The sequence below is a fragment of the Lucilia sericata genome, unplaced genomic scaffold (genome assembly GCF_015586225.1).
Source record: "Lucilia sericata isolate MDLA Ls3-8-SP2 unplaced genomic scaffold, ASM1558622v1 Contig002034F_arrow, whole genome shotgun sequence".
Classification (NCBI taxonomy): Eukaryota; Metazoa; Arthropoda; class Insecta; order Diptera; family Calliphoridae; genus Lucilia; species Lucilia sericata.
Window position 1 is genome coordinate 36538 of NW_023995897.1, and position 13802 is coordinate 50339.

General features: G+C 32.2%; 2 protein-coding genes across 2 annotated transcripts; both read right to left on the reverse strand.

Annotated features, from left to right (window-relative positions):
* Positions 1–175: 175 nt before the first annotated feature.
* LOC119613265 (matrix metalloproteinase-17-like) lies at positions 176–8191 on the reverse strand. The gene is made up of 10 exons (XM_037969259.1): positions 8185–8191; positions 7997–8034; positions 7779–7931; positions 7375–7535; positions 3063–3224; positions 2721–3007; positions 2502–2653; positions 2166–2445; positions 1994–2110; positions 176–330 (listed from the first exon to the last, which is right to left on the reverse strand). The coding sequence occupies exons 1-10, from the start codon at positions 8189–8191 to the stop codon at positions 176–178; spliced, it is 1512 nt and encodes a 503-aa protein (XP_037825187.1).
* A 629-nt stretch (positions 8192–8820) lies between these two features.
* LOC119613263 (probable insulin-like peptide 7) lies at positions 8821–11028 on the reverse strand. The gene is made up of 3 exons (XM_037969257.1): positions 10783–11028; positions 9136–9296; positions 8821–9034 (listed from the first exon to the last, which is right to left on the reverse strand). The coding sequence occupies exons 1-3, from the start codon at positions 10905–10907 to the stop codon at positions 8865–8867; spliced, it is 456 nt and encodes a 151-aa protein (XP_037825185.1). The 5' UTR covers positions 10908–11028; the 3' UTR covers positions 8821–8864.
* Positions 11029–13802: the final 2774 nt, after the last annotated feature.

A 13802-nucleotide genomic window follows, 5' to 3' on the forward strand; every position in this document is an offset into this window, starting at 1 on the left:
TTCTTGTAGTGCAGCTTAACCAGGCGGTGGAGGCTCGACGCGGATAGCCACGTTGGGGTTGTACGCGTAAGTTGTTGTAAAGCCAATAGCGATTGTCTTTGAAAAAATAGGTTTTACCTGGAAAAACAGTTTTGTGTTTTAAGCAAGATTTAGCAAAAAAATTTAGTTTAATGTACTAACCATTAGGCAGAGTAGCCGCTGCATCAATATTATCTGGTATGCCGGGCCAACGTTGCATTGTCTTTGGATAACCAGTGTCCATTGCTTGCAATTCATCATTATAGCGCCAAAATATTGTATCAGCAAAGATGTAAGTTCGATTGTTTTTGGCTTTAAAGAAAGTAGTAGTAGTGGTATTAAAAAAGTAGTTAAAAATTTGGTATATTTTTATAGTAATGTTTGAAAAAGTAGTAAATTGTTATTAAAATTAGTATTGCTGTAGAATTTTAGTAGTAGTTAAAACTAAATCTCTTAAATGCAAACGGTTATATAGAATTTTATGTGAACGAAAACACTAGTTTTGTTCAAGAAGTGATTTTAACAATAAATTTTGTCTGACGATTCGTTCTCAGTTTGTAGAACGGTATAGCTATGGCCTACGATTGTATCTGTTAGAATATATGTAAAAAAATTCTCGGAGTTCATCAGATCTGCTTGTCACATCTGATGATCATATCCGCTTTCCTTAGGAGGTTTATATTTCAAATTCACGTTCTTATATGAATCAATAGACAATGGAAATCACAGACGACGTTGCCTTGCTGCAACGATCAATACTTTGTTCTTGATTCGGCTTTGACAGAGGAAGTATTTTTGTCTTTACGTTAGGCAGAGTTCATCAGCTCTCCTTGCTACATCTGATGATTCAACGCTGTAAACGAATCATCAAAAGCAAGTTTGTTGATAAACGGTTGGAAGATCTTTCTCTTCGGTTGTCTTTGGGCAATGACCCCTTATAGTTCCCTTGAATTCTATTGAGATTCTGATCGATTTGCTACCTGCCCCAGCATTTTACTAGCTCACGTTGCAAAAACTTTAGAAACTGTCATTGATCCTGTAAATCACAACAAATTTTGTTTAAATATCATAACTCCTCTTTGCTTTGTGAGTTCTTGTTAGAAGAGAATGACAGCTTTTCGAGTGAAAAATTTCCATCTTAACATTAGATGGGATTGCGTCAGCTCTCCTTGTACGTCTGATGATCTTACAGCCTTGAATTTGAACGCTTTAAACGAAACATAAAGAGCAATTTCTTCAACAAACGGTTGGAAGATCTTCTCCTCCAAAAGCAACTATCGGGATATACATATGTAGTTTAGTTTGTTCTCTTAGGTTGTCTACGAATCGATCGCTTTAGATCGATCAATTTTAGTAACTATTATTGGTCATTGTTTGCAAAGCTGCACTTTAAGAGTCTTCCAGTTGGTGACAGTGACGCTTCCAATATTGATTGGTTGTATAGTAACTATTTGCAAGCCTTCAGCCGTCTAATTATACCGGAGCTACCTTGTTTAGTCGTAAAATGATCTGATCAATCATCACGATCTGAATAAAAGCATCTAGCGTAGGACGCTTAAGGTTACCCTAAGCAAGTCCTCAGCCGTCTCGGATCAGGAGCATTTGCCTTTTTAATTTGACTGCTTAAAGTTGTTTGTTTTTACATTTATCGTGATTATGAAACAATTTCGAGTATGCGGTAATACTGTTTCCTTAGATCTAGTTTGTAGTATAAATAAGGAAATTCTGTTAATAACACTGGTCGGTAAAGATCACTGAAATAAGCTTCGTATGTAGGAAAAAATCGTACAGGTTTCTAACTTTCAAAGGATCACTCATTAATTATGGATTTTTTAAACGAGTTTTAAAGGAACTTCATGGACTTAAATATTAGCAGATGTAGGAATATAAAAGCTTAGACCACTTTATGTAGGAATCATCCAACTATCAATGTTTTATATCTAGTTTTAAGAAATTATCACATTTTTTAACTTACGCCACAATAAAACAGCATTAACTTTCTCCCTTCCCATAGAATTACCCAAAAGTTCTGTTAATGTTATGGGGCTATTTTCGGAAAAGTTGTCATCCTTATGAAACCAAATATGATTTCCTAAAATAATAAATACTTCGCACATTATTGTTAAAACAAATTACCCCTAACTCACCTGAAAATATCACTAAAGTTTTATCACTCCGCTCATAGCAAGCATCAATATGTTTAATATTTAAAGGCAGTTGGCTAAAAACATTATGTAGCTTCTTAGGATAACCCATTACCACTCTATAGTTAGGAGACAATTTCCAAACATAGTCTCCTTTGAAAATGTGCATAGAATTATTAAAATAACACACAGCATTAAAACGGCCCTCACAGATGTTGGGTATGGGAGAATGATAAGATTTTTCCACGTTTATATTAGAGGAGACAGTGGTGAATTCTGGTAACTAAATTAAAATTTAATTTAAATTAAATATTAAATACATCTCTTAAATAAAAAAACCTCTTTATTTTTGTTGAAATCTTGAAAATAAGGTGTTGTGGCTATTTCAGTAGTTTGCTCATTTTCTGTATTCGTCTCAGAAGTATCATAATCCTCCTCATCATCATCTTCATTATATTCTCTAACCGCATCATCATCCAGTTTTTTATTCACTTGAAAACAACATGATATTATGATTTCGTATATTCTTCAACAAAAATTTCCAAATCTTTTACCTACAGTAGGCATTATACATGGCTAAAGTATCATCATAATCCAAAACATTATGCTCAGGTCCTTTGTAGTAGGGAAACATGATAGAATTAAAGACAGGCGAATGAGCCAAACCCAAACTATGACCCAATTCATGTAATGCCACTGTATAGAAATCTACACCTCTAGCCAAGTCAGTAGAGTTTTCTTTCCAATTTTCATCTTCATCGAAATGAATATCACCACCCCATGAACCCATTTCATAGGGATAGAAAGCGTGGGCCAATATATTACCCGGGCCATCAAAGGGATAACTGTGGGAGAGGTTTAATTTTAGTGTAATAATTGAAGAGTTTTATATAAACTTACTTGTCTCCATGATAGTGGGCTCCAAAACCCACTATTATATCGGCTGATGTGTCCTCAACTCGGTGGAATTTAAGGTTGCTGTATTGAGACCAGACATTTAAGGCTCTAGCTATGTCTCTCTCCACTTGTTCGCGTGGTATTTTGAGGGACCAATTGCCGATTCTGTTAAAAAAAGATTAGAAGTAATAATTGTTTTTGAGGAACTTTGAAATCCTTTTTTCGATTAAACTGCATACTAGTCTATAGTCTAGTCTATATAATATATATAAAATTCATAGCGTTTTGCGTAAATAGTCAAAACCACGCAGTAAAATAATTCGTAGGTATTTTAAAATTCTAATTTAAGATCCAAATTCACAGTACATTCGCAAAGAGTTCAGGTCATATTTTATGTGGGTAACGCATTCCGCAACAACATCGAAGAAGTCTAACTTTCACATATTTTCCCGAAAACTTAGCTTACATACTCAGCTCACTCCTATGCAATCGCAAAAAAATTTAGAAACATGACTCTTTAAGCACACGTCGACAATACTTGTTAAAGAAACCTTTTCTCTACCTTGACGAGAAATTAACATGAAAGCTCTCACGATCATAAAATTAAACATCATGTTAGAAGTCATTCTATATTTAAAACCATGAAATTGAAAACATCTCCGAAATACTAAATGTTCTCAATGTACGGGAATATTTTATAGGGTTTATGGACCAGGACTAAGACAATTTTCGGACGAACAATTACACAGTGATACAGCAAAAAAATGCAAGGGTTCTCATATACCAATTCCATTTCGTTATAGTCCATAGAGTAGGAATTTATTTTTTAATTTTTCCCGATCACTTCGTTTAGTTCCTTTTTAAGAGCAAAAGTTGTGAAAAAGAGCTATTTTTGAAGTTTTAACTTAAAAAAAATATATGTTTGGTAGTTTGCAACCGATTTTCAAATTGGATATTTTGTTTTAAAGATACAAGTGTTGTCTTTCAACCCAAAAAAATAAATCCAAAATTTATGATTAATGTCTTGGTCACGGCCATTTAAGTAAAAAAAACTCACAATTTTTATACCCACCATCAAAAAAGATGGGGGGTATATTGATTTTGTCATTCCGTTTGTAACACATCGAAATATTGGCCATAGACCCATAAAAGTATATATATTCCGGGTCCTTATTAAATTCTAAGACGATCTAGCCATGTCCGTCCGTCCGTCCATCTGTCTGTTGAAATCACGATAGGGATCACACGAGAGGAGCTAGACAGTTGAAATTTTGCATAAATATTCTCTATTGCTAAAGTTTGTTTGGTATTAAAAATAGGCAATATCGGTCCAATTTTTCGGATAGCCCCCATACAAGTGGACCTCCAAAAAACAGCTTTAACGGACATAACTGCTTCAGAAGTACGAGTATAGGGATGAAATTCGACATAAATAAGTTTCATATGAGCCAAAATCTTTCTACCAAATTTTTTGAGGATCGGCCCATAAATGACCCTACCCCTAATATATGGTCCCCTTCAGAAAATTACTTTAACACTCATTACTGGCCTAAAAATTCGAGTATAGCGATGAAATTCGGTATAAGTAAGTTTCTTACGAACCAAAACCTTTTAACCAATTTTTTTTAGGATCGGCCCATAAATGACCCTACCCCCATATACGGTCCCCTTCTGAAAATGACTCTAACACTCATTACTGGTCCCAAAATGCAAGTATAGCAGTGAAATTCTACATAAATAAGTTTCATGTGAGCCAAAATCTTTCTACCAAATTTTTTGAGGATCGGTCCATAATTGACCCTACCCTCATATAAGGTCCCCTTCAGAAAATGACTTTAACACTCATTACTGGTCCAAAAATGCGAGTATAGCGATGAAATTCGGTATAAGTAAGTTTCTTACGAACCAAAATCGCTCTACGATTTTGTTTTAAGATCGTCCCATAAATGACCCTATCCTCCATCTGAAAATGACTTTAACGCTCATTACTGGCTAAAAATTACGAATATAGCAATAACATTTTACACAATTAAGTTCCTCGCGAGCCAAAATATTTTTAATAACTTTTATGTGGATAGGTCCATAATTGGCCCTACTCCCCCTATTGGGTCCACTTCAGGAAATAGCTTCAACGCTCATTACTGTCTTAAAAATATGAGTAAAGCGATGAAGTGCTACACACTTAAGTTTCTTACGAGCCAAAACCTCTGTACCAATTTTTTTTTTTGGATCGGCCAAAAAATGACCCTTCCCGCATATAAGGACCCCTCTCTCTGCAAATAACTATAATGCTCATTACTGGCTTAAAAATATGACTGTAGTGACTAAAATTGATGCACATAAGTTTAATGCGTGCCAAAATTTCTCCACAACATTTAGGGAGGATCGGCTCTACGTTGGCCTTGAAGCAGTAACTTTAGCTTTTATTACATTTGAAAAAAGGCACATTAAGTTGGGTTTCCAATGATGGTCAATTTATGATAATCGATGAAAAAGGTTATGAGTTGTGCTAAGTTTTATAAAAATATAGCATATTTCTTCCATACAAAAACGTTCATGTTTCTGGTTTTCTTTGTAACAAGTTTAAAAAATGTTTATAAACATTTTTATACAAAAATTAATTTGTATGGAGAAAACCAAAAATTCGAGAAACATTCTATTAGAAAAATTGGCATAAATCATCCAGTTTTTCATAGATTTTTATGAAATAACAAGTTTTAGAAACCTTCCTTTATGTGATTCTTCAGGAAAGTAATAAAAGATGAACTCACTGCCTCATGGTCAAAGTAGAGCATGATGAAAATGAAAATTTTTTAAAAAAGTGTGAGTTTTTTTACTTAAACGACCGTAACTCAGACATTTGACCATAAATTTTGGATTTCTTTTTTTGGATTAAAAGACACTTGTATCATTAAAAAAAATATCGGATTTGAAAATCGGATGAAAACTACTAAACTTATGATTTTTCAAATTTAAAACTTCAAAAATGGCTCTTTTTCGCATCTTTTGCTCTTAAAAAGTAAGTTAACGAAGTGATAGGGGAAAACTAAAAATATATTCGTACTCTATGGACTATAACGAAATAGAATTGGTATATGAGAACGCCTGTATTTTATTTTTCTTCACTTTTGTATCACAGTGTTATTTATAACAATAAGATATCAAAATATGTATGGGGGTCCGTGAAATTAAATAAATTCCTCAAGGGGTCCGCGAAGTAAAAATGGTGGGAACCGCTGGTCTAGTCTATAGTCTAGTCTATAGTCTAGTCTATAGTCTAGTCTATAGTCTAGTCTATAGTCTAGTCTATAGTCTAGTCTATAGTCTAGTCTATAGTCTAGTCTATAGTCTAGTCTATAGTCTAGTCTATAGTCTAGTCTATAGTCTAGTCTATAGTCTAGTCTATAGTCTAGTCTATAGTCTAGTCTATAGTCTAGTCTATAGTCTAGTCTAGTCTATAGTCTAGTCTAGTCTAGTCTAGTCTAGTCTAGTCTAGTCTAGTCTAGTCTAGTCTAGTCTAGTCTAGTCTAGTCTAGTCTAGTCTAGTCTAGTCTAGTCTAGTCTAGTCTAGTCTAGTCTAGTCTAGTCTAGTCTAGTCTAGTCTAGTCTAGTCTAGTCTAGTCTAGTCTAGTCTAGTCTAGTCTAGTCTAGTCTAGTCTAGTCTAGTCTAGTCTAGTCTAGTCTAGTCTATAGTCTAGTCTAGTCTAGTCTAGTCTATAGTCTAGTCTAGTCTAGTCTAGTCTAGTCTAGTCTATAGTCTAGTCTAGTCTATAGTCTAGTCTATAGTCTAGTCTAGTCTAGTCTAGTCTAGTCTAGTCTAGTCTAGTCTATAGTCTAGTCTATAGTCTAGTCTATAGTCTAGTCTATAGTCTAGTCTATAGTCTAGTCTATAGTCTAGTCTATAGTCTAGTCTATAGTCTAGTCTATAGTCTAGTCTATAGTCTAGTCTATAGTCTAGTCTATAGTCTAGTCTATAGTCTAGTCTATAGTCTAGTCTATAGTCTAGTCTATAGTCTAGTCTATAGTCTAGTCTATAGTCTAGTCTATAGTCTAGTCTATAGTCTAGTCTATAGTCTAGTCTATAGTCTAGTCTATAGTCTAGTCTATAGTCTAGTCTATAGTCTAGTCTATAGTCTAGTCTATAGTCTAGTCTATAGTCTAGTCTATAGTCTAGTCTATAGTCTAGTCTATAGTCTAGTCTATAGTCTAGTCTATAGTCTAGTCTATAGTCTAGTCTATAGTCTAGTCTAGTCTAGTCTAGTCTATAGTCTAGTCTATAGCCTTTCTTAGAATTGTTAACCTTTTTACTACTTACAAATATTTGATATTCCTCTTACTCCAAGTTTTTGCTCCAAAGATAAAACGTTTCTTTCTCGATTTTAAATTGATATTTTGTGCAGCAATAACCGGTTGTTGTCTTAGATAATATGGCTTGCCTTCGATATCGGGAACACCACAGCGGGGTTTAGTAAACAGCTGATAAATACCAAAAGAATGTGTAAACAATCTTTAAATTCAAGTTCATTGAACATAAATAGAATAAGAACAAGACAAAAAAATAAAAATAAACACAACTTTATCTGTCCCAAAAACACGCATTTAACAATTTATAATTAAATTGTCAAAGCAAGACTCAAGTTCTTATCTTTTTTTTTGTTTAAAACGCGAGTTACTCATTCACTAAAAGATTTAATTTTGAAGAAAATTTCAAAAACCTACATCTAAAGTTTGGGCATCTAGTCTACCGGTTTGATTTAAGGCACCATATTTTTGTATATTTTTAATGGCTTCCACTATGGCACTTTCATGATACAAGGCCTCTGAATCATCGGGATTTTGATCCAAGTAGCCAAAACGTCTCATAAATTTAATCTAAAAATAAGTTTTAATTAACATATATATTTTATAATTTTATTTCACACTCTTAGGAAATTTACCACTTCCGGTGGTGGTATTTCTATGCCATCTCTTGGTCCTACAGGAAATCCGTATATAAATTTTAGTATAAAAATTAACGAAAGTATGAAAAATGTTGAAAATTTCAACATTTCGTTATTGTTTAATAATTTTTACAGTTTTTCTTTATTGTTTTATTTTAATCTTATATTTAAAGCTTTTTATTAACCGACCATTCCGAGAGCTGTTTGAAATTAAACTAAAAGATTAACCGGCAAATTTTTATTTCAAATCTTTGCCTACCACAAATTTAATATCCCAACAACAGCAGCAGTATTCAATTCTTATCAGTGTGTATTGAAATATTTTTAGTCTCTTTTAATTAATTCAAAGACAAAGAGATCACAGAAAGAGAGAGAGAGAGAGTGATTATGTTTTGTTCTCAATAAGTTTGCATAATGCACTTGATGATCATAAAAAAGTAGAAGTGATCACAGGTTAAGCTTATTTTCTCAAAAAACCCAGTATTTACTGAGTTATTATCGATTTAAAGTTTTATGGACTTTTCCTCCCATAAAAATCGATTTTTGTAAAAAGTAGAAGTGATTACAGATTAAGCTTATTTTCCCATAAAAAGCCTGTATTTATTGAGTTACTGAACCCACTTTCTGAAATTGTCAACTTTATCTCTTCTTCTTTTTGTTTATTTTTTTTTTAAGATTTTCCATAAATTTTTATTAATAACTGTACATTAAATAGCAAACATGCAAATATTCAAAATAATACATATTTAACACACTTTCAAGTTGTTTTCAAATAATTCATTCAAATTCCTCCAACTTATCCAACTCTTTTTTTTATTAGTTTCCTTCCCATCTCATCTGCCTCCTTGTTGCAACGATCACAACTTCAATAATGATTACGTCTCTTATTTGAGGGACAATATTCAGCATATTCTTCCCAAGTGCAACCTGCCTTAGTGCAGCATTCAGTGGTTATGGAATGGGCATTTGAACGACGTGTCCTTAAAAGTGTTTGAGCAAAATTCGGCTGCAGCCACATGGGTAGAAATGTATGAGCTAAAGGTAAGTGGATAAATATATTGTTTATTATTTATATAATAATATTACAAATATCATATGGGAGATATAATAATATATATAATTTGTAAAATCCTTACATTTACTACGTTTATTGAAAGTTTCATCGGTGCGTTTACGATTACGTCGAGTCAAACGATAGATATCTTTTTCACAGGCCCAATACAGTTGACGTACTAGTTTATCGCGACAGCGTGAATGCGTCTCACTATGCCAGACATCTTCCCAGTCGGAGTTGGTTCTGAAATGATGAGACAAATATTTGAATGACAAATAAATCTAAAGTCTAGACTATAGTTAAGTTTAGTTTATAATCTAGCCAAAACTGTTGACTTAAGTTTTACCAAAAATCTCAACTTTATAGTCTCGTCAAACTTGATTATAATCTGATCTATGAATCGGCTTTGGTCTAGTCCGTAGTCACTACAGTTGTGTGATTTTTAGTCTTGTCTATTGTATCGTCCATAGCCTGGTTAATAGACTTGATTAGAGTGTCTACTATGGTCGAATTTGAGAGGTTATATTCAATATTATCTATCCTAAATTAGGATCAGAATTTACTAGGTGAAAGTGCTAAAAATATCAATCGATTATAACCCGTAATCGTTCTATTTTGACGTTGAAACCAAAGATTTTTGTTAAAAGTTGTCCCTCTCGGAATTATTTCTGTGGAAGTGTTATATATTCGATACTCGTTCTATGGAACCGTTTTAGAACTTATTCATTAATCAATGATTTTTCGTTATTCACAGTATAATCGTTGTTCAAAGTTTCTGTTCCATGAAAATAAATTTATTTTATTATATCTTTTGCCTTTCTAAATCTTTATAAGAATCGAAGTCGGTGTAGCGATACCCTGTCTGTCCGACTAAGGAAATTCCCATTTTTAGTTGGTTTTTAATTGTCCGGCTGTCTTTCTGTTTTTATGTTTGTTGAAATCAATCAATCTAAAGACCCCAGTTATCTTTGGGATTCAAAAGAATATACTTTTGATATATTCATACTTAACGGAGATATAAGCATAATTCCGAAACAACCCATAAAAATATATTGATACCTAATTCTACACGATATCGGTCCACAATATCCATTCGGAAATTATGATGTGGGGATAAAATTATACTGGACCTATAGAATGGTCATAGATAGCTCCCATATAAAGCACTCCTGAAATTTTCGTAACATACAACTTATGAATTAATTATGATATCGTGATAAAATTCTACACAAATATACTTATATATAAATCATTCTACGACACTTTTTCCGGAACGGGGTCCATTATTTGTTTTCAATCTTTAGAAAATGTAAATTTTTAGAAATATTCGACATGTTAGTGAAAAATTAGCTTGTAGGCGAAAGGTTATTCAAGATTCGGCATTACTTTTCTATCAAGTTTTCAACTTGTTCCAAGTTATTGATTTAGAACTAGAATGTGTTTCATTCTTGTGGAACTAGTATGTGTTAGAACTGGTTGCTCGGCTGCAGTTTAAAATCACAATAAAGTTCCAGAGAACGAGTTCTAAAAGTAAAGTCGTTAACACAAGATCCAAGATTGCAATTCAACAATCTAAAATGGTCCCGTTTGACCTCAGAACTAGAACTAGTTTTATAAGAACAAATTCTATAAATTTTCCGGAATAGAATCAAAATTAAAAACCTTTTTATGATTTGTATATTGTCCACTTTCTTTTAACTTTAACTTTTATTATACCAATATTTCGTACCTCTGTCTGAATAATAATTCCAGACCCTCTTCAGTATGTATGGCCTCTGCATTGTAACTGTTTAGAATAAAACCAATTAAAATTGCCGACAAACCAATATAACACTGTTTTAAGGAAATTTTCATTTCAGGTTTGAAATTTTTAAATATTTTTTTTATGAATTTCCTAAAATTTTCAATATTTTTTTTTTCTGGTTGAAACTTGCAAAAAACTTTTCGAAAGACAAAATATGCGTTGTTGTCTACAGCTCAGATGTATAATGATAACTGAAGATATCTTAAGGATTGTTTAACAATTTCAATGATATTTTTGTCCACGGTTCAGAGTCATAAATTTTAACAAAATATAACTCCTGCAATCGTAGGTGTTGACGCTGTTACTGGTCATGAGTTGGTCTATTGGCTATTACTATGCGTATGTGTACCAGATGTATGCATGTGTGTGAAAGTGAGTAAATATTGTATTAAATTTGAAATTACGACCTGTTTGTACTTATTGTACATTCATTTAACAGTTTTTTTTTCATATTGTTTTGTGTTGTTCTCTAACCAATATTTACAAAATCTGGTCCACCAAAATCATTTAGTATGCTTTAGAACGAAGGTAGTAAGCGAAAAAAATAACTTCTATCTTCGCATAATTTAAGATTTCCTTAATTTCTTGCACATCCCTCGTTTACTATACCTGCGAAAGAATTGCAAGCGAAATAAGCCAGATTTTATTTTTTCTGCGTTTTGTTGTCTTAACAAAAAGTTATTTGTTGTCTCTCGCCCAACTAATGAAGACATATTTACCGTATGTGAACAATAATGAATCGTTACAATAGCAACAATAACAATATATAACTGTAAAACTACAAGTAACACCAATCCTTATAATAAAATCCAAAGGAAAACATACAATCCGTTTAGTTTATTATTGGCGATTTACACTAGATGATGTGTAAATTAGTTTAACGTTACTTTCTCGCCTTTTCACCTGTTATCATTATTAAAGTTGTCGACGATGTTGTGGTTTTTTTTTCTATTTTCTATTCGTCCGACATTTGTACTCAGTACAATAATAGAAATTCATTGTTTTTGTAGTATTTATATCGGATATGTATTCACATTCCTTTAAATTGACTCTAACTGCTCTCAGTTGACTTTCTTGCCTTTTACTGACATTTAGTTTTGTTCCACAAATATCTTAATATTTAATGTAGCAAAAATATTTTGTTTGGAGATGGAACTACGTCAGGTTAAACTTATTATTATTATTATTATTATTAAAATTAAAAACCCCTGAATTTTTATATGGGAGCTATGGATTTGCCTATTTGTCAATACCATGACAATTATAGAGTATATTTATGTAAAATTTAAGCTCTCTATCTCCTCCTGTTTACGCCTTTGCCGTGCTTTTAACAGACATACGGACGGACATACTTAGAACGTCTTATAAAATATAAATAACTATAGGCTGGACTATAATCTTGCCTACAGCTTAATCTATAATGTAACGACAGGATTATAGGCTTTGCAACAGTTTAGTCTAAGAACTAAACTTGTATCTTGATTACAGTTCTGACTACAGTCTCTAGTCTATAGACTGGACTATAGTCTTGACTACAATCTAATCTATAGACTGGACTATAGCCTTGACTACAATCTAGTCTATAGACTGGACTATAGTCTTGACTATAATCTAGTCTATAGACTGGATTATAGTCTTGACTACAGTCTAGTCTATAAACTGGAATATCGCCTTGACTACAGTCTAGTCTATGGACCAGACTATCGTCTTGACTACAGCCTAGTCTATAGACTGGACTATCGTCTTGACTACAGTCTAGTGTATAGACTATATTATATATAGACTAGACTGTAGTCACAGACTTCACATTGTCTTGACTCTAGCCTAGTCTATAGACTGTACTATCACTCTACTCCATAGACTGAGTGTAGACAAGATAGACGTTTTTTGAAGGAATATATGAGTGATCACAAAATAATCTTATATTTCAATTTAAATGTGTTTTAACGAAGTTATAAGCAATTTTAGTTTTTTCAAGTTTATTGATCAGAAAATTGATTTTTAAAAGAAAATATGAGTGATCACAGAATAAGCTTATTTTTCAATTTAAACGTGTTTTAACGAAGTTATAAGCGATTTTAGTTTTTTCAAGTTTATTGATCAGAAAAACGATTTTTGAAGGAAAATATGAGTGATCACAAATGAAGCTTATTTTTCAATTTAAGCGTGTTTTAACGAAGTTATAAGCGATTTAAGTTTTTTCAAGTTTATTGATCAGAAAAACGATTTTTGAAGGAAAATATGAGTGATCACAAATGAAGCTTATTTTTCAATTTAAACGTGTTTTAACGAAGTTATAAGCGATTTTAGTTTTTTCAAGTTTATTGATCAGAAAATCGATTTTTGAAGGAAAATATGAGTGATCACAGAATAAGCTTATTTTTCAATTTAAACGTGTTTTAACGAAGTTATAAGCGATTTTAGTTTTTTCAAGGTTATTGATCAGAAAATCGATTTTTAAAAGAAAATATGAGTGATCACAAATGAAGCTTATTTTTCAATTTAAGCGTGTTTTAACGAAGTTATAAACGATTTTAGTTTATTGATCAGAAAATCGATTTTTGAAGGAAAATATGAGTGCTCACAGAATAAGCTTATTTTTCAATTTAAACGTGTTTTAACGAAGTTATAAGCGATTTTAGTTTTTTCAAGTTTATTGATAAGAAAATCGATTTTTGAAGGAAAATATGAGTGATCACAGAATAAGCTTATTTTTCAATTTAAACGTGTTTTAACGAAGTTATAAGCGATTTTAGTTGTTTCAAGTTTATTGATCAGAAAATCGATTTTTGAAAGAAAAAATGAGTGATCACAAATGAAGCTTATTTTTCAATTTAAACGTGTTTTAACGAAGTTATAAGCGATTTTAGTTTTTTGAAGTTTATTGACCAAAAAATCGATTTTTGAAGGAAAATATGAGTGATCACAGAATAAGCTTATTTTTC

Bases quoted from the DNA above. Each gene is read 5' to 3' on its own strand.
- LOC119613263 (XM_037969257.1), bottom strand. From the start codon at position 10,907: ATGAAAATTTCCTTAAAACAGTGTTATATTGGTTTGTCGGCAATTTTA. The intron at 9,297-10,782 runs GTACGAAATATT...TCATCATTTCAG, and splicing joins GAATTATTATTCAGACAGAG to AACCAACTCCGACTGGGAAG. The intron at 9,035-9,135 runs GTAAGGATTTTA...ACTTACCTTTAG, and splicing joins TTTCAATAAACGTAGTAAAT to CTCATACATTTCTACCCATG.
- LOC119613265 (XM_037969259.1), bottom strand. The intron at 2,654-2,720 runs GTAGGTAAAAGA...GTTGTTTTCAAG, and splicing joins AGCCATGTATAATGCCTACT to TGAATAAAAAACTGGATGAT. The intron at 2,111-2,165 runs GTGAGTTAGGGG...TTATTATTTTAG, and splicing joins AACTTTAGTGATATTTTCAG to GAAATCATATTTGGTTTCAT.